At 48.0% G+C, this 17,739-nt stretch overlaps 2 protein-coding genes and 1 long non-coding RNA gene across 6 annotated transcripts in view; all 3 read right to left on the minus strand.

Moving 5' to 3' along the window:
• Nucleotides 1-175: 175 nt before the first annotated feature.
• trap1 (TNF receptor-associated protein 1) lies at nucleotides 176-7,525 on the minus strand. The gene is made up of 14 exons (XM_052503374.1): nucleotides 7,338-7,525; nucleotides 6,561-6,827; nucleotides 6,250-6,332; nucleotides 5,940-6,080; nucleotides 5,496-5,567; nucleotides 4,447-4,607; nucleotides 3,247-3,356; nucleotides 3,009-3,082; nucleotides 2,469-2,624; nucleotides 2,108-2,228; nucleotides 1,867-1,936; nucleotides 1,511-1,658; nucleotides 686-871; nucleotides 176-442 (listed from the first exon to the last, which is right to left on the minus strand). Exons 1-14 carry the CDS (start codon nucleotides 7,453-7,455, stop codon nucleotides 191-193), a joined length of 1,959 nt encoding a protein of 652 aa, XP_052359334.1. The 5' UTR covers nucleotides 7,456-7,525; the 3' UTR covers nucleotides 176-190.
• On the minus strand, nucleotides 3,363-4,437 carry LOC127919631 (uncharacterized). 4 transcript variants are annotated; one of them, XR_008103534.1, is made up of 4 exons: nucleotides 4,157-4,437; nucleotides 3,981-4,098; nucleotides 3,651-3,768; nucleotides 3,364-3,533 (listed from the first exon to the last, which is right to left on the minus strand). It is a non-coding gene; the product is annotated as an uncharacterized LOC127919631 (long non-coding RNA). The 4 variants fall into 4 exon arrangements; XR_008103537.1 differs by having other exon boundaries at nucleotides 3,592-3,768; XR_008103536.1 differs by having other exon boundaries at nucleotides 3,364-3,474; nucleotides 3,534-3,768.
• A 435-nt stretch (nucleotides 7,526-7,960) lies between the features above and the next one.
• Nucleotides 7,961-17,739, minus strand: part of LOC118371725 (histone lysine acetyltransferase CREBBP-like) — an 88,556-nt gene continuing 78,777 nt past the window's right edge. The window contains 10 exon segments of the mRNA XM_052503372.1: nucleotides 7,961-11,399; nucleotides 12,137-12,418; nucleotides 12,729-12,887; nucleotides 13,177-13,344; nucleotides 13,576-13,741; nucleotides 14,063-14,176; nucleotides 16,325-16,471; nucleotides 16,841-16,991; nucleotides 17,162-17,229; nucleotides 17,322-17,399. Of these exon segments, the coding sequence (XP_052359332.1) occupies nucleotides 8,967-11,399; nucleotides 12,137-12,418; nucleotides 12,729-12,887; nucleotides 13,177-13,344; nucleotides 13,576-13,741; nucleotides 14,063-14,176; nucleotides 16,325-16,471; nucleotides 16,841-16,991; nucleotides 17,162-17,229; nucleotides 17,322-17,399 (3,766 nt within the window). The 3' untranslated portion in view covers nucleotides 7,961-8,966.

Genomic DNA, 17,739 nt, shown 5'->3' on the forward strand with positions numbered 1-17,739 from the left:
CTTACACATAAATGCGTATCCACCGGCATTTCCCACATAATTCATTTTACAGACACAAAAATATTTGTCCATCATATTTTGTTTTGTCGACATTTGGAAAGTTTACTGACAAGCTGTTTCCCTCAGGCCTGTCATTACATTTTTTATCTGACGAACTTCACTCGCATTAACAGGTTGGATGGAAACCCGGTTATTGATATCCATGATCAGGTGAAAATGTGACATAAGTGGAAGCAAGGATTTCCCCTCGAATGTAAATTCCCGCAGCATTCAGTGACATGGTCAGAGAGAGATGGGTCTTACCAGGCTTGCTGTCCTGGTACTTCTCCTCCTTGTAGTGGTCCACCACAATGTCTGTTTCCACAGAGATCAGCTTCTTCTTGTCAAACTCTCTGAGGTGCAGGAGGGTGAGCTCGTCAAACTGCTCATAGCAGAACAGCACCTGGAGACGAAGAAAAGGAGAGAAAGAAAACAGACTGACAACAACTAGAGGGAGTAATGATGAAATCCTGCCCACCACTGATGAAGTAACAGACATTATGCTCCACCATCACTTCTGTCTTATATTCCCATCTGAAAACTAGCCTGGTCCCAGATCTGTGGTCGTTGTTTGACATGACAATGCTCATAGGAGTTAGCAAGACAGCCAACAGATCTGGTAGCAGGCTATCTGACAACAACTCACCTCCATGTCTTTCTGCTTCATGGCCTCAAAGTAGGGGGAGTGTTCAGCCAGGTGTCGGTTTGGGGCACACAGGTAGTAGATGTTACGTGTCCCGGCCTTCATACGGGAGCCGTACTCCTTCAGGTTGGTCTGCTGGCCCGGGGGTAGCACTGAAGACTCAAACCTCAACAGCTTGCCGATGTCCTCCTGTACAAAGACAGCGGAAGAGACAGAGTGATAATGAGTGTGGGACATGACTGACATAATTCACATTTCTGATTCCTAGGACATGATCCTCTTGCTCCCTTCCCCAAAAAACCTACACGCATACCATTTTTTCTATTCTTCACACCTCCATTCCTCCACCCCAGCTGTCCCCTGTCCCAGTCTCACCCTGACGTCCTGCTCTCCCCTGTCCCAGCCCCCCAGCCTCAACCTGACGTCCTGCTCTCCCCTGTCCCAGCCTCACCCTGACTCTCCCCTGTCCCAGTCCCCCTGACTGACCTGCTCTCCCCCCGTCCCAGCCCTCAGTCTCCCTGACGTCCTGCCCCCCGTCCCAGCCCCCAGTCTCACCCTGACGACCTGCTCTGCCCCCCGTCCCAGCCCCCCAGTCTCACCCTGACGTCCTGCTCTCCCCCCGTCCCAGCCCCCTCTCCCAGCTCTCCCCCCCCAGTCTCACCCTGACGTCCTGCTCTCCCCTCTCCCAGCCCCCCAGTCTCACCCTGACGTCCTGCTCTCCCCTCTCCCATCCCCCAGTCTCACCCTGACGTCCTGCTCTCCCCTGTCCCAGCCCCCCAGCCTCACCCTGACGTCCTGCTCTCCCCTGTCCCAGCCCCCCAGTCTCACCCTGACGTCCTGCTCCTGCGTGGTGACGATACCCTCCCTGATGAACAGGCCATAGTCCTCAAAGAACTTGGCGTATTTCTCAGGTTCCTTCTTACTCTGGTCCATCAGGAACTTGATGATACGCTGCTGTAGAACGTCCCTCAGCTTCCTGTAGAGAGAGAGAGAGAGAGAGATGGAAAGCATGACAGGTAGAAAAACGGAGATCATGAGAGAATAAAAGGGAGTGAGAGAGCCGTGGATGTAAGGGAGAAGGAGTAGAAAGACACTGTATTAAAAGAGGGGTGATGTGTACAACAGACTTGACATAGCAGTGTCATTGTCTGGAAAGAGCTGATGTTGTAGGGCTCCAGTCTCACCTGATGAGGGTGCTCTCCTGCAGCAGCTCTCTGCTCAGGTTCAATGGGATATCCTCACTGTCCACCACACCTGTATACACAAATACACACACACTGTTATACTGTAACACTAGCATTTATAATCAACAAAGGATCCAGAAAGAGACAGACAAGGAAACACACCAGAGGGCAGATGTGAGGGGAAAGATGAAGGGAGACATTAAGATGGGCACAGCTGAGGAGGTACTGAGTAAAGACTGACCTCTAAGAAAGCGCAGCCACTTTGGCAGGATTTCCGTGGCCTTGGTCTGGATGAGAACCTTCCTGCTGTACAGAGCCACACTGGAGCCCATCTCTCTGCTCACGTCAAACATGGACGGCTTCTGCTCACACATTGACACACAGTAATATTACAGGCAGTCGTGAACATACCGGGACGTCAACATTTACAACTGTCACAGAGCCTTTAACATCACTTATTAGTTCCTCTTTTCCTCAACAAGTATCTTTGCTCCCTTCCTCTCCCCAGTCATACCCTTGGTGCCCCCTACCCCTCAGTGCCCCCTAACCCTCTATCCCCAGCCCATCCTAGCCCTCTGCTCCCAACCCCCCCCCCTCCTCACCACGTCTGGGACGTAGAAGATGGAGCGGATGTTGACGGGGGCGTCAGCGCGGTAGTGCAGTGTGTAACGGGGCTTGTCATACGACTGAGCCACGTAGCGGTAGAACTCCTCGTGCTGCCACTCACTGATGGACTTGGGTTCCATCATCCACAGGGCCTGGGAGGGACGTTAATATACCGGATGGATACACTGTTACACACAGAGCATGCAGGCAGGCAGGTACACACTCTCACTGCACAGACAGCCAGGCGCACACTACAAAATAGGATTAATAACTGGGAATCAGTCCAACAAGTTTTCAGAACCAATAAGTTGTCACGGCCAATTAATGTATCATTCAGTTTGTGTCTTGACTTAGTTTCCAGATAAGTTGATTCCCTCTATTAGAATCCATGTGGACGCCACTTAATCGATAAGTCCAGCAATTCAACTAATCCTCACCAACAACCCCATGAAGGACATTAAGCCATAACAATCAGAGTGGTCCATCTCAGCCCTGTAAGAAGTGGATAGAACCAGAAGAGTGGGCCAGGTGCTCACCTGGAGAGTGTTGAGTCGTCGTCCGTTCAGGAAGACAGGGAAACTGACAAAGTTGCTGTATTTGGTCACCACCTCTGCAACAACAGATGACATCTGTTAGTCCTGCCTGGACAAGCAGCAAGCCTCCAAGCCTGACACAGACTCTGACATGAATCTTACAGGAACGATTATGCATGTTGAATGTCTACTATATATGTGGAATGTCTATAAAATCAAAGGGGTCTTGTATGGTCCATACCTTTGACTCTGTCCTCAGCAGAGAACTCCTTGCAGTCATCCTTGAGGTGCAGCACTATCTTAGTGCCTGGTCTGACCCCACTTGCCTCAGCTATCTCAAACACTCCAGACCTGGGGAGCACAGAGATCACACACTGTGGTCTATATCTATTACATCAAACACTCCAGACCTGGGGAGCACAGAGATCACACACTGTGGTCTATATCTATTACATCAAACACTCCAGACCTGGGGAGCACAGAGATCACACACTGTGGTCTATATCTTTTACATCAAACACTCCAGACCTGGGGAGCACAGAGATCACACACTGTGGTCTATATCTTTACATCAAACACTCCAGACCTGGGGAGCACAGAGATCACACACTGTGGTCTATATCTATTACATCAAACACTCCAGACCTGGGGAGCACAGAGATCACACACTGTGGTCTATATCTTTTACATCAAACACTCCAGACCTGGGGAGCACAGAGATCACACACTGTGGTCTATATCTTTTACATCAAACACTCCAGACCTGGGGAGCACAGAGATCACACACTGTGGTCTATATCTATTACATTCAAAACACCTCCAGACCTGGTCTATATCTATTACATCAAACACTCCAGAGCACAGAGATCACACACTGTGGTCTATATCTTTTACATCAAACACTCCAGACCTGGGGGCACAGAGCACAGAGATCACACACTGTGGTCTATATCTATTACATTAAACACTCCAGACCTGGGGAGCACAGAGATCACACACTGTGGTCTATATCTTTTACATCAAACACTCCAGACCTGGGGAGCACAGAGATCACACACTGTGGTCTATATCTATTACATCAAACACTCCAGACCTGGGAGCACAGAGATCACACACTGTGGTCTATATCTTTTACATCAAACACTCCAGACCTGGGGAGCACAGAGATCACACACTGTGGTCTATATCTATTACATCAAACACTCCAGACCTGGGGAGCACAGAGATCACACACTGTGGTCTATATCTTTTACATTAAACATATTAAAATGTGTTACTAAGACACACCTCGCTATCACGCCCTATTCTCGCACAATCCATCGACATACCTGTCACCTCTCCATCCTTCTCTCTCCCTCTTCATCCTCCTCTTTCTTACCATCCCTTCCTCTTTTCACACTGATCAAATTCCTCCCCTCTCCATCCCGCCCTCCTCTCCTACCCATCAGAGGACCACTTGTATCCGGGGCTGCTGGGCTCGGCTGACTGAGAGTAGACATCCACACGGTCAGCCACCATGAAGGCAGAGTAGAAGCCCACACCAAACTGACCAATGATAGAGCTGCTGGCCTCCGCCTGGCTCTGCAGAGAATCCAGGAAAGCCTAGGAAGGAGGGATGGGGGATAGAAAGAGGAAGCAGGGGTCAAATGTGAATTGAATGGTAAAGAGACACCAACAAATGTGAGCAAATTGATGAAACGAGAAAGCTTATGCCCTGACATTGTAATTGAATGAGATTGTATATTTATTTTTTTATTTCACCTTTATTTAACCAGGTAGGCTAGTTGAGAACAAGTTCTCATTTACAACTGCGACCTGGCCAAGATAAAGCATAGCAGTGTGAACAGACTAACAACACATGGAGTAAACAATAAACAAGTCAATAACACAGTAGAAAGAAAAAGAGAGTCTATATACATTGTGTGCAAAAGGCATGAGGAGGTAGGCGGATAATTACAATTTGGCAGATTAACACTGGAGTGATAAATGATCAGATGGTCATGTGCAGGTAGAGATACTGGTGTGCAAAAGAGCAGAAAAGTAAATAAATATAAACAGTATTGGGATGAGGTAGGTAAATAGATAACAATGAATTTGGGGAGGGACGATACCAGAGATCGTTACAGAGATGGTGACCAATCGTTAGTAACGTGGTAAAGAAACAACCCACAAATTGAATTTCATTTCTTTATGAAAACAGCCCTACTGTTGGAAACAAACAGTACGCTGTCATCCAGAGTCATGTCATTATTTTACAAGCTAAGGCACAATATTTTACATACAGCAGGTTTTTAAAAGGACCAAAGACTTGCCTGCTTCGTGTTTTCATTTTTGCCATGGAAAGAATATTGTAATACTGGTATTATCACAGGCCCATAATTGATTTTTTAAATATTCCTCAAGTCATTGGAATTAAAACATGAATGAAATGGGAAGGTAGATAATGGGGAAATGTAAGAGATGTAACAAAGATAAGGGAGCTAGGTTTACCTTGGATCCAGAACGAGCGATAGTCCCCAGGTTGGCCACCAGCTCCTCTTGGTTCATCCCAACTCCTGTGTCCTAAAAGAGGAAGGTATATTACGATAAATACGCTGCTGTTAAGCCATCACCAAGAGCAAAGGACCATTTGGTAATACATTCCTCCCTATCTTTGGAACTACAGCCAGCTGTCAGAACTACAGCCAGCAAGTTTTATAACTGTGCAAGTTCTGTTTCATCCACCAGGTGGCAGAATGTGCTATACAGAACTTTGAAATTAACAGAAACATTAACAGTGATTATGTGCATTTTAAGTCAATCAAATAAGCATTTGATGATGATTCATGACTAAAATAATTATAAGAAAGATAGGATAAAAATGTAAATAAACTCTTTAAAGCATGTTAGCAGTTACCACGGCCACCCTACTCCCTCGACCTGGTTTGGGCGTACCTGGATGGTGAAGGTGCCCTTGGCCTGGTCCGTCTGTAGGTGGATCTCCATGGGGGCCGTGTCTCCCCCTCCTGTTATCAGCTTGTGGCGCAGCTTCTCCAGGGCGTCACTGCCATTGGAGATCAGCTCACGGATGAACACCTGAGCAATGGGTCAGGATGGAAAAGGTTAAAAACACAGAATATCTTAGCGTAAGGTTCCTGAAATACCTAGCTAGATACAGCAAGCACATTATCACTGGTCCATCAGTTAGTCATTTATATACATTCAATCAGTTCAAGTTGCTGTGACTGGTCAGACCTTCCCTCACCTCCTTCTCAGAGTACAGAGATCTAGCAACAATGTCCAAGAGTTTCTTGGTCTCAGCCTGGAACTCATGCTTGGAAAAGGTGCCTGGACAAATCAGATTGAAAACTGTTAACTTCATTAGTTTAGCATGCTAAGGACACAGGATGTGGACTAAAGTGTATCATAAGCTACACATACAACTATCCAGTGTCCATTAATGTTGCCAAATCATAATACTATGACAATCACTGGCTAGTGATGTTGAGGTTTCAATTGTTATAGCACAAAACTGAGAATGTTAGCTAACAGGTCTGAGGTCAGAAAACATATCACCTTGGACATTCTCTGTGTCTTGGATGATTGTGTGCAGGGGTTCTTCTTCAGGAGCTTTATCCTCTGCCTCTTGAATATTCTCTACTTCCTCAACCTTCTCTGTCGCAGGAGCTTTCTCAGCTTCTAGATCCTTGTCTGTATCCTGAGGGACTCTCTCAGCTTCCTTGGTGCTGTAGTAGGAACACTGGGTGAGACCAAGGCCTGGGTGGCTGGGGTTCCACATGCCACTTCTGGACCAATGTTTCTGCTGCTGCCTGACATGGGCATCTGTTGACAGGAGGGGATAGGTGGGGTGCAAGGTCATGCAATCATCATATTGAATATTAAAACGCATTGAGTGTCAGTGGTCATGGTTCGCTTTTAGAACGTCCTTGCCTTTGATTTATCTGATGCAACATGAATGCAAGTTTACAATATAGTAGGTTAGGTCAAGGATACATCCTTATAAATTTGATTTGATTATGATTATCCTTGGTAAAGATACTGGTCGTCTGTGCTGCGGTACGAGGCAGACATGCAACTGTCCCCATATTTATATACAATGGTCAGGTCACATATGTAATTCATTCACCTGATGCCAAATATCAACATATGCTAGCTAGCTCAAACAAAAATAGTTGGATGGCACATTTGTCAATAAACACCGCATTCCAGTCGTCGACTTGTTCATGTTGCATATGACTGATCCTGTTTAATATAACGTCAGCACGCTATCGTTAGTTAGCTCATATAACTGCAGTGCTTTAGCTAGCTAACTAACGTTAGCGAGCGGCTTACCTTCACTGAATGGTCCTACAGTCCTACTACCCAATCCTCGTCCAGAAGACAGGAGTCTGGAGTTGGCCCTTCGAGAAGAATTCAAAGCGAATTTGAACAATTTCAGGCACCGAGACATCTTTGACAGAGCAAGAGGTCGTTTGACCTATTCAACACACGTTAAACAGAAGTGCGACAACTGCAAGCACAAGTAGGACCTCTCACAGTCGCACAAAGATTACGTAATTCAAGCTACTAGCATATTGCCTGCTTAGAGAGATGTGCGAAAAAACTGAAAATACGGGAATTAGACAGAAGACTTTGGTGCAAATGAAAAACCCCATTCCCAGCATAAGCTACATTTGCATTAAGACAAATCTACAATGCAAGACAGAAAAACATGTATAAAGTTGTCAATTCCAAACGTCCCAATATTTACCTTTGATTGAAGGTCATTGTTGTGTATACTGTTAGGGGTTAACTGTGCAGCAATCAATTAATTTACAGTATGTCTGCAACCACCAATATGGCACGTTTTGCTGTAAGTAATAAAGTCATGTTTTGGTAAACCGTTACATGATGCTTAAGTACAGAAAGTTGCACCATCGCCATGCACACAATACATGTCAAATATACAAACACCATTGTTGTCTGTTTGCACACAGTTTATTTAACAATATGGTATATAAGTACGAAATGAGTCATTTTTAACCAGTTTGTACAGTGATTCATTCTTCTTTTTCTGCATATTTACATTGTCAACCTGCATGATTTACAACAGTGAACAGTTTCACCTCAATTCAAGTTTAATGCAAGAGGAAAAAAGATGCACAGAACGCTCTCCAATCACAAATCAGCAAGCAGTCCAAAAGGTACACCCCACGCCACAGTTAAGCCGGGGGGAAATCAAGACTTCAGATTGAAGGATAAACAAAGAAACAAAGATGTCCAACATCTGGAGGACAGAGATACTGGTTCCAAGCCAGTAGAAAACTAACATTCCGGCAGCTGTGGATGAAGGAGCATTTGAGAGAGTCAGTTGTTCACACCTGAACGTGGTGTTTGGGTGTGCGATAGTTCCTAGCTCTATACAAATACGTTAATATCCCACAAGGACTCTTCTGCAGTACGGAAAGTAAATAAGTCTCACCTAAAGGCATGTGCCCTTTTTTGAAAAATGGTACATTATAATAATAAATTAGCCAGGAATGAAGAGGGAGCAAAGATGCAAAACCTGGCACAAAAAGTTCAGACAAAATTATTTTACAATCTTCTCAACACAAAAACGCTATGATTTTTTTTTGCAAAGGTACAAAATAAAAACATTGAAAAATAAAATGAAAGACTCATTTTGAGAAGGTGTCATTAAAAAAAGTACATACCAGAGACATAAAACAAATAATAATACAAATTAAAACAAAATTATTTTCATGGCTGGTCTGAACCCCAAAATATGTGTTTTCCTCCCCCCATTCTCCTCTTTAAACAGCAATAATTATTCAAATTCCTCCATTTTGTTGGAAGAAATAGCAGTCCCTTGGTTTAAGGAAAGGTTCACAGTCCTTAGGCCTCATCTCTTTACATAGCAGTCAGTACAAAAAGTTATTTGTGGAAAACCGAGAAAACCCAAACAAGTCTCGTCACAAAATGCTACAATCCTTCAACAAACTTCTCGAGTGTGTCTCCTGTGGTGTCGCCCACCATATTCAAGTCATTGCTAAGCCTGCCACGGCTGGGCGTGTTGAGCTGCGGGAGCATGGCGCTCTGCTCGGGCGTGCCCATGTGTCCCTGGTCCATGGAGCCTGGCATGAGGCCGCCCAGACTGGGGTGGGGTGAACCGGAGTGGAGGTTGGTGTGCTGGGGTGAGGGATGGGGCTGTATCCGGGGGGAGGGGCTGGAATGTGGGGGCTGCTGTGAGGGAGGGTGGGGCGACTGCACCGGGGCTGGAGACCTAACCTGATTGCCCAGGGCATTGCCCATCGCCTGGCCAGGCAGGTGAGCTCCTCCCTGAGGCTGTCCTTGGAGCATGTGGGGCTGGGGGCTCATGGAGTTGGCCTGGGCTGGAGAGCCCATCTGCTGCTTCAGCATCTGCTGTTGCTGCTGGAGCATCCTCTGCTGGAGGAGGTTCTGTGCCTGGGGCCCGTCCATGCCCATGCCGGGCTGCCCCATCTGGGCCATGGGGGGGAGCTGCATGGCCCTCTGCTGCTGCATGCGGAGCTGGGAGTAGCTGGCTGCTCCTCCCTGCTGCTGGGGGAACTGGCCTGGAAGGCCCTGGGGCATGGCTCCTTGCTGTTGTTGTTGTTGTTGTTGTTGCTGCTGTTGCTGCTGCTGCTGCTGCATCTGTTGCATCCGGAGCAGCTGCCTGCGGTAGAGCTGGGGGTTGCCGTTGTGTGCGGCGGCGTTCATCAGCTGTTGTCCCTGTGGGCCCATGGCGGCCATACCCTGGGGGCCACCAACCTGCTGAGGGCCAGGCTGCTGCTGCTGGGGGGGCATGCCCACCCCCGGCCTCTGCTGCACTGCCCCAGCCTGCATGGCAGCAGCCATGGCCTGCATCCCAGCCTGGCCTCCCAGGATCGCCTGGGGGTTCTGCTGTTGTTGTTGGGGGTTCTGCTGCTGCTGGCCCGGTAGTTGGCTTGCCTGGTACTTGGCTGTGCGCTGCTTGATGAAGGCGGCCATGAGGTGGGGGTTGGACTTGAGGATGTTGAGCACCTGCTGCTGCTGCTGGGGAGAGCTGGGCGACTTGAGGGTCCTCAGGAGGTCCTGCAGGGCATTGGGGGCAATGTTTCCCGGGATGCCCCGGGGCATGCCCCCTTGTTGCTGTGGCGTCATGCTCTGCTGCTGAGGGGGACCCTGGGGGGGCATGTGGACCCCCCCGGGCATCTGAAGGCCGGGCTGCTGCTGCATCATGGGCCGCTGCTGCATCAACTGAGTGGAGTTTCCCTGAGCCTGTTGGGGGGCCATGGGGCCACCTTGCTGGGGTAGGCCTTGCTGCTGTTGTTGGACCACTTGGGGGTTCTGGAGGGGGTTCTGCTGCATCCCCCCCTGGGGGCCCCACTGGCCCTGCTGCATGGCCTGCATCACTTGGGGGCCCCGGGGCCCCATCATCTGCTGCATCTGCCCTGGCCCCATCTGGCCTTGCATAGGCCCCACCATGCGGGGGTGGTTCATGGGCACACCATTGGGCATGTTCATGTTGTAGTTCTGTTGTTGCTGCTGCTGCTGCTGCTTGGCCTTGGCCACCATCTCTATGTGCCGGGCCATCTTCAGAGCGGCCAGCGGGGGCGGTTGTTGTTGTTGGGGAATCTGTTGTTGTTGGGGGGTCATGTTGGGTATGTTGGGCAGGGGCGACTGCACCTGATGTAGGGGGGAAGACTGGGGCCCCGGCTTTCCCCCTTGTGGAACCGGCGTTGGCGGCTGGCTGGTACGCCCGTTGTTGGGAAAGCCGGGTTGTTGCTGGGCCATGCCGGCTGTCACGTTGGGGGGCGGCTGCTGCTGGGGCTGGCTGATGGGTAAGGAGGCCTGGGGGGTGTGGGTGGGTGTGCTGGGGGTCTGTCCGCCCGAGGTGGGGGTGCCGGGGGTGGCTGAGGTAGGTGGCGACGGCAGGCTCTGAGGTGCCATTCCACGCCCGGCCATAGTGGCCATTCTTCTCCTCATCATCTGAGCCTGTTGTAAGCGGTGCTGGAGCTGCTGCTGCCTCAGCTTGTGCTTGATGTTCAGACAGAAGGGCACGGGACACTTGTTCTCCTGGCAGTGTTTGGCGTGGTAGCAGCACAGGGCGATGAGCTGCTTGCACACGGGGCAGCCGCCGTTGGTCTTCCTCTTGCAACCTTTGGTGTGCTGCACCACACGCTTCATCTTCTGGCAGGAGGGCAGCGAGCAGTTGGCGTTGCGGCACTGACAGGCGTGGACCAGGGACTGGATGCAGCGTTGGATGGAGAGGCGGCGGGATTCTTGCGGACTCTGGGAGGCCTCGCCCCCGGCACCGCCCGCTCCGTTGCTGTCGTCGTCCAGCCCGAGGCCCCACTTAACCATCTTGTGCTCGTGGCCCTTGGCAGCGTAGCAGTTGATGCATAGGTCAAAGTCCTGCGAGAGAGAAAACACCACATATCACAGTTCCACTCATAATGTTTCTATGGTTACACACACACACACACACACACCAATTTGTTACAACTGTGATGACGTTTAATCACAAAATGTATTGAAGGTCCAGCGCTGTCAAAAAGGTGATTTTCCTGTGTTTTATGGATTTCCACATTATGAGGTTGGAATAAAACTGTGAAATTGTTCAAATTAGGATAACGGCCCTTTTAGTGTAAGAGCAGTTTGAAAAGACCACCTGATATTTCTGCCTGTTTTGGTGGGATGGAGTTTTGGCCTTCCATGGTGACATAACCAGGCGGTAAATGAGTTAATAGATCAATAAGTAAAAGCATTCCAAACCTGTCGAGCCAATAACAGCCCATTTTCAGTTTCACCCTCGCCACCCAAGCCACTCCCAGATAGTCAGAGCAAAAATCCTACTTGAGAAATGTATCTTTGCTAAGCTTCTTTTTTGACCATTTATATTGAAACCACCACATTAAGGTAATTCATTGTTACCCAGAAAAGATATGATAGAGATAAAAACGGCTGCATTAGACCTTTAAAATCATTTGACAATTTATCAATGATCTTGCAAGAGCACACATTTTAAGTGAAATAAACATACAATAAAATACTTCCTTTGCTTCCAGTTTAAAAAAGTGAATTGACAATATCCTGTCGGAGCGTGTGTTGGTGTATGTGTGATGAATCAGCACCATCACCCCCTGGCTTACCTCACAGACGGTGCAGTGCCAGCGCGTCTCCACGTGGTGTTTACACTCGTTGCAGGTGTAGACGAAGCGGTCCTGGCCCTGGTTGTGCAGCTCCACCAACATACACATGGTGCTCCACTTGCACCTCCGTAGAGAGCTGAACTCCCAGTGCTTGTCCCGGGCTAGGGTGAGGAAGGCGTCGCGGCCGTCCATCAGGTCGCAGGTCAGCAGGGGGTCTGGATCCATGATAGGGGGGAGGGTGTTGACCGAGGGTCCCGCGTGCAGGTGGATCACAAAGAACACCTGAGGGAGAAGGTGGAGAGGGAGGTAGAGAGGGAGACATGAGTCAGATTATCAGACAAAAGAGAGGACAGGAAGTCACAAGCTAGAAGTGGTTGTGTTTCAATATCCTCACTAGTACACCAGTTAGAATGCAAATTCAATGCATGGCTTCATTCTAAGTGATATGTTAGTGTTGGATCTGAGCCTCTACAGATACTGTGACTACAGAAGTCCTTACAAAACTGTGATCAACTAAAGGAGTGAGAGATGAGGAAGGTAACAGGGCTTTACAGTGTATGTTATATGAGTGGGTGGAGTGAGTGACATCTACCTCCTTGTGTTTCTCCAGGGTGGAGTAGAGCTTCTGGGACAGGTCGTTGGCTACATTGGGCATGCCAGGTTTCTTCTTATTGGCTCGGCTCACGCTGCTCTTGTTTTTATTGGTCTTCTTGTTGTTCTTCTTCTTGGCGTTTTTGCTGTCAGCAGTGTGCTGATATGAGAGAGGGGGGGGTCAAAGAGCTGTTAACAGAGGCGATGGAGGACACATGGACATAAATAAATGGCAAAAGAAGAATAGGTCTGTGACATGCTTTGACCAAGTGGCTGTCGAAAGACAGGAGGACAGACACCGTCATCTGCCCTCTCCTCTGATAGGTAGACGTTTTCACAGTACTGCTTATACCAATGAAATCCTCCGGGACCTCTACAAATTCATAGGACATGGTGTCTAGGGGTCGGATTGGGTCCACCCCTCCATCGTACAAAGCACTCCGTCTTACCTCGGGGGTCTCACAGGAGGCCACATTCTCTTCCTTCTTCCTCTCCTCCTCCTCCTGCTCCAGCTCCTTGATGCTCTCCTCCAGCACGTTGGGCCAGAAGTCCCCTTCGAAGTAGGGCATCTCGTTGGCACTGGTAATACGGTCCTCCGTGGCCTGCTTGAAGATGTCCTGGAGAAAAGACGCCTGTTACTTGGACTGCACAGATGGGGCTTATGGTGTGGGATAATGCCACACTCAAAACAGCATTTAATAAGAAAAGTAAACATGGGCCTAAGACAGAAGCCACTTAAAAATACTATTTCTTATTGTACCAATTCCAGACGAGTCCCTCCCAGTTCCAATCCTTTGCCTTCTGTTTGGTGCCTAATGATCACAGCCACGGTCCCCTTCATGTCTCACCTTGAAATCATGGAGGATCCTCTCTGCGAAGGCCTTCTCCAGCATCTTCCTGTACCACTCCTGCAGCCTCTTGGGCTTGGGGATCTTCTGGTCCTGCGGGTGGCAGTGGAAGATGTAGTCGTCCCCTTCACTGGGGGGGCACGCCCAGATATGACCATACACATAGCTGCATGGGACCAGGGATGGAGAGGACAGCTTTTAGGTTCAACGTCATGCATTTCAAGGTACTGAGACAAATATAATTTGGTAATATTCTTTTTAAGAAATTATTTCAAAATGAGTTTGCAAGATTTAGCTATTCCTAAACCTGCCTGCCTAACGGTTTTAAAGACATAAATGAGGCCTAGTCCTGGACTAAGAAGCATGATATTCTCCACTGAAATAGCTTTTTAGTCCAGGACTAGGCTTAATCTGTGTACAGGAAACCAGCCTGGAAAAGCAGTGTAATGATTGAATGGAAGTGTTGTCACCGGTATTGAAAACCTACCCCAGTTTCTTAACGTACTCCAGGTACCCTATCAAGATCTCATGGTAGACTGCCGTCCTCAACGCCCGGGGCTTGAAGAAGTGAATACTGTCCAGATACGATATGTAAACCCGTCTGGAGAGAAGAAGACACTAGGTGTGTTACACTGACAACTATAGCTAACCTGGTTAACCAGGCCTGTTACACTGACAACTATAGCTAACCTGGTTAACCAGGCCTTTTACACTGACAACTATAGCTAACCTGGTTAACCAAGCCTTTTACACTGACAACTATAGCTAACCTGGTTAACCAGGCCTGTTACACTGACAACTATAGCTAACCTGGTTAGCCAAGCACTGTTACACTGACAACTATAGCTAACCTGGTTAGCCAGGCCTGTTACACTGACAACTATAGCTAACCTGGTTAACCAGGCCTGTTACACTGACAACTATAGCTAACCTGGTACATCTGAACATCACACCTGCGGGCCTGTCACCAATTTATTAGGCCTAATGCGCAATTTGCCTAAATGGGTAATGGAAACACTTCAACAACTTAATTTAATTTGAATTCTACACTAAGTAACTATTGCTAAGCTGGTTAACTAGGTGTTTTATCGCTAAGATGGCCCACCTTGCATAGAATCTCAAGCCTTCCACTCTTAAGTCTTCCAATAGTCCAGTATGTAGGCTACTGTTCAGAAGAGGTCATTACGCTACTCTTTAAAATAATACTTCATAAAGGGATGTTTCTGCTGAGTTTATCAGGACCCCGTCTTTCAAAGATAATTAGTAAAAACACCAATAACTTCACAGATCTTTATTGTAAAGGGTTTAAACACTGTTTCCCATGCTTGTTCAATGAACCATAAACAATTAATGAACATGCACCTGTGGAACGGTCGTTAAGACACTAACAGCTTACAGACGGTAGGCAATTAAGGTCACAGTTATGAAAACTTAGGACACTATAGAGGCCTTTCTACTGACTCTGAAAACACCAAAAGAAAGATGCCCAGGGTTCCTGCTCATCTGCGTGAACGTGCCTTAGGCATGCTGCAAGGAGGCATGAGGACTGCAGATGTGGCCAGGGCAATAAATTGCAATGTCTGTACTGTCAGACGCCTAAGACGGCGCTACAGGGAGACAGGACGGACAGCTGACCGTCCTCACAGTGGCAGACCACGTGTAACAACACCTGCACAGGATCGGTACATCCGAACATCACACCTGCGGGACAGGTACAGGATGGCAACAACAACTGCCTGAGTTACACCAGGAACGCACAATCCCTCCATCAGTGCTCTGACTGTCCGCAATAGGCTGAGAGAGGCTGGACTGAGGGCTTGTAGGCCTGTTGTAAGGCAGGTCCTCACCAGACATCACCAGCAACAACGTCGTCTATGGGCACAAACCCACCGTCGCTGGACCAGACAGCGGTGTCTGTTTCACCAGGGGTGATGGTCAGATTAGCGTTTATTGTCAAAGGAATGAGCGTTACACCGAGGCCTGTACTCTGGAGCGGAATCGATTTGGAGGTGGAGGGTCCGTCATGGTCTGGGGCGATGTGTCACAGCGTCATCGGATTGAGATTGTTGTCATTGCAGGCAATTACAACGCTGTGCATTACAGGGAAGACATCCTCCTCCCTCATGTGGTACCCTTCCTGCAGGCTCATTCTGACATGACCCTCCAGCATGACAATGCCACCAGACTGATCGTTCTGTGTGTGATTTCCTGCAAGACAGGAATGTCAGTGTTCTGCCGTGGCCAGCAAAGAGCCTGGATCGCAATCCCATTGAGAACATCTGGGACCTGTTGGACTGGAGGGTGAGCGCTAGGGCCATTCCCCCCAGAAATGTCCGGGAACTTGCAGGTACCTTGGTGGAAGAGTGGGGTAACATCTCACAGCAATAACTGGCAAATCTGGTGCAGTCCATGAGGAGGAGATGCACTGCAGTGCTTAATGCAGCTGGTGGCCACACCAGATACTGACTTTCACTTTTGACCCCCCCTTGTTCAGGGACACATTATTCCATTTCTGTTAGTCACATTTCTGTGGAACTTGTTCAGTTTATGAATCTGGTTGTGTTCATACAAATATTTACACATGTTAAGCTGAAAATAAACGCAGTTGACAGTGAGAGGATGTTTCTTTTTTGCTGAGTTTATATTATCATCCTCGTTCGTAAGTGTCAGTTACCTGGTGTTGGGAACGAGTGTATTACTGTTAAGAAGTGTATTATGTTGTGTTATTACTACGTTATAAAGTGTTTACCTGGTGTTGGGGAAGGCGCACTCAGAACCGTACTCCTGGACGTGCATACCGAAGAAACACACGTCCACACCGTCAATCTCCTCAAATGCAAAAAGTGCTTTGGTTCTGTAAGGGAAGGTCTCCTGCATTTCACCCGAGTCCACAAACCTGGGGAGACAAACACAGTTAATCAATTCATTAGTGAACTAAACATTTATATAGTGCTTTTACTAGTACGGGAGAAATCTCCACATCCACAACCACATGGAACGTCACTCATCATTAACGGTGTAGACGCCTTCTGCCACAGAATCTCCTCAGCACTATCAAGAACACTACCGCGCCATCGCTTTCCAACCAAGGTGCATGAACAAAGGAGCAAACTGAAGATGAAAAACATATTGGGGCAACTCTTGGAAGACAACTTTATTAGAATAATCCTCAATGAACAGCTTTCTCTACATGTTCAATAAACTAGTTTAAAAAGTATTGATAAGGGGCCATTTCACTGTTGGAGCAGCTGCAGTCCTTCCTTACCTAGATTTCATGCCAGGTTTGATTTCAACATTTTTGTCGGAGCTAGCCACCACCCGTACAAACACCTCCCCGGCCTCAGGGTGGTTCTGCCTCTTCAAGTACTTATTCACCCGGTCCTCGATGTACATGCCCAACCTCGTGGTCTGTAGCCCTGCGAGACAGATACCATCCAATACTTCAGTTGTCCTACAGGTTATACAGATGCAGGTCACATCAAACCTCACATCCTCACCACGAGTTACTGGAATAACTTCCATCACACGTCTACAATGGTGGATCCACTCGGATCGACACAATTATTCAACACAATCTCAAACTTACTTTTGGCAGCGAACTTGTTCTCTTTCCTCGTCTTGCCGGACTTCTTCAGACAGATGTCGCAAATGAAGCTGAGGGAAAGTGGAAGTGTCAAATAGACAGTCAGGAACAGTGATCAGAAGACACACGGGCCGTTCGTCTGTTCAGGGTACATGAGGCTTACCCCGATGGCCAGATGACATCATAATGCAGCACACAGATCTGGTGCATCTTCCGTCCACAGTCTTTACATTCAACAAACCTGTGTGAGGAGAGAGAGAAGGCTGGTCAGAGAAGGTACACCAACACCTCGGTCTCCAAGAAGAGACTTGCTTGTTCACAGATACTGCAGAGTGGGTAATAGATACAACAGTTGACTGACATATGGGCGTGAGACAAAATACTAATGCGTTGGATAACTGTATGTACAAGAGTTAGGGGTCAATTCAGGAAGTGACTTCAATTCATTAAAATTTGCAGTTGAAATGGAATTGACCCCGAACCTTGGTATACACCCTTTAAAAATGTAGTGGTAAATGTCAGTGACTGATAGTAATGAATCTAGTTACGTAAAATATCAGTTAGAATTGTCACCTAATTCA

Source organism: Oncorhynchus keta, unplaced genomic scaffold (assembly GCF_023373465.1).
Source record: "Oncorhynchus keta strain PuntledgeMale-10-30-2019 unplaced genomic scaffold, Oket_V2 Un_contig_17287_pilon_pilon, whole genome shotgun sequence".
Taxonomy (NCBI): domain Eukaryota; kingdom Metazoa; phylum Chordata; class Actinopteri; order Salmoniformes; family Salmonidae; genus Oncorhynchus; species Oncorhynchus keta.

Coding starts and splice junctions, on each gene's coding strand:
- trap1 (XM_052503374.1), bottom strand. CDS start 7,455: ATGTCTCGGTGCCTGAAATTGTTCAAATTCGCTTTGAATTCTTCTCGA. Junction 1,937..2,107: donor GTGGCTGCGCTTTCTTAGAG/GTCAGTCTTTAC, acceptor TTGTGTATACAG/GTGTGGTGGACAGTGAGGAT. Junction 1,659..1,866: donor CAGGAGAGCACCCTCATCAG/GTGAGACTGGAG, acceptor CTCTCTCTACAG/GAAGCTGAGGGACGTTCTAC.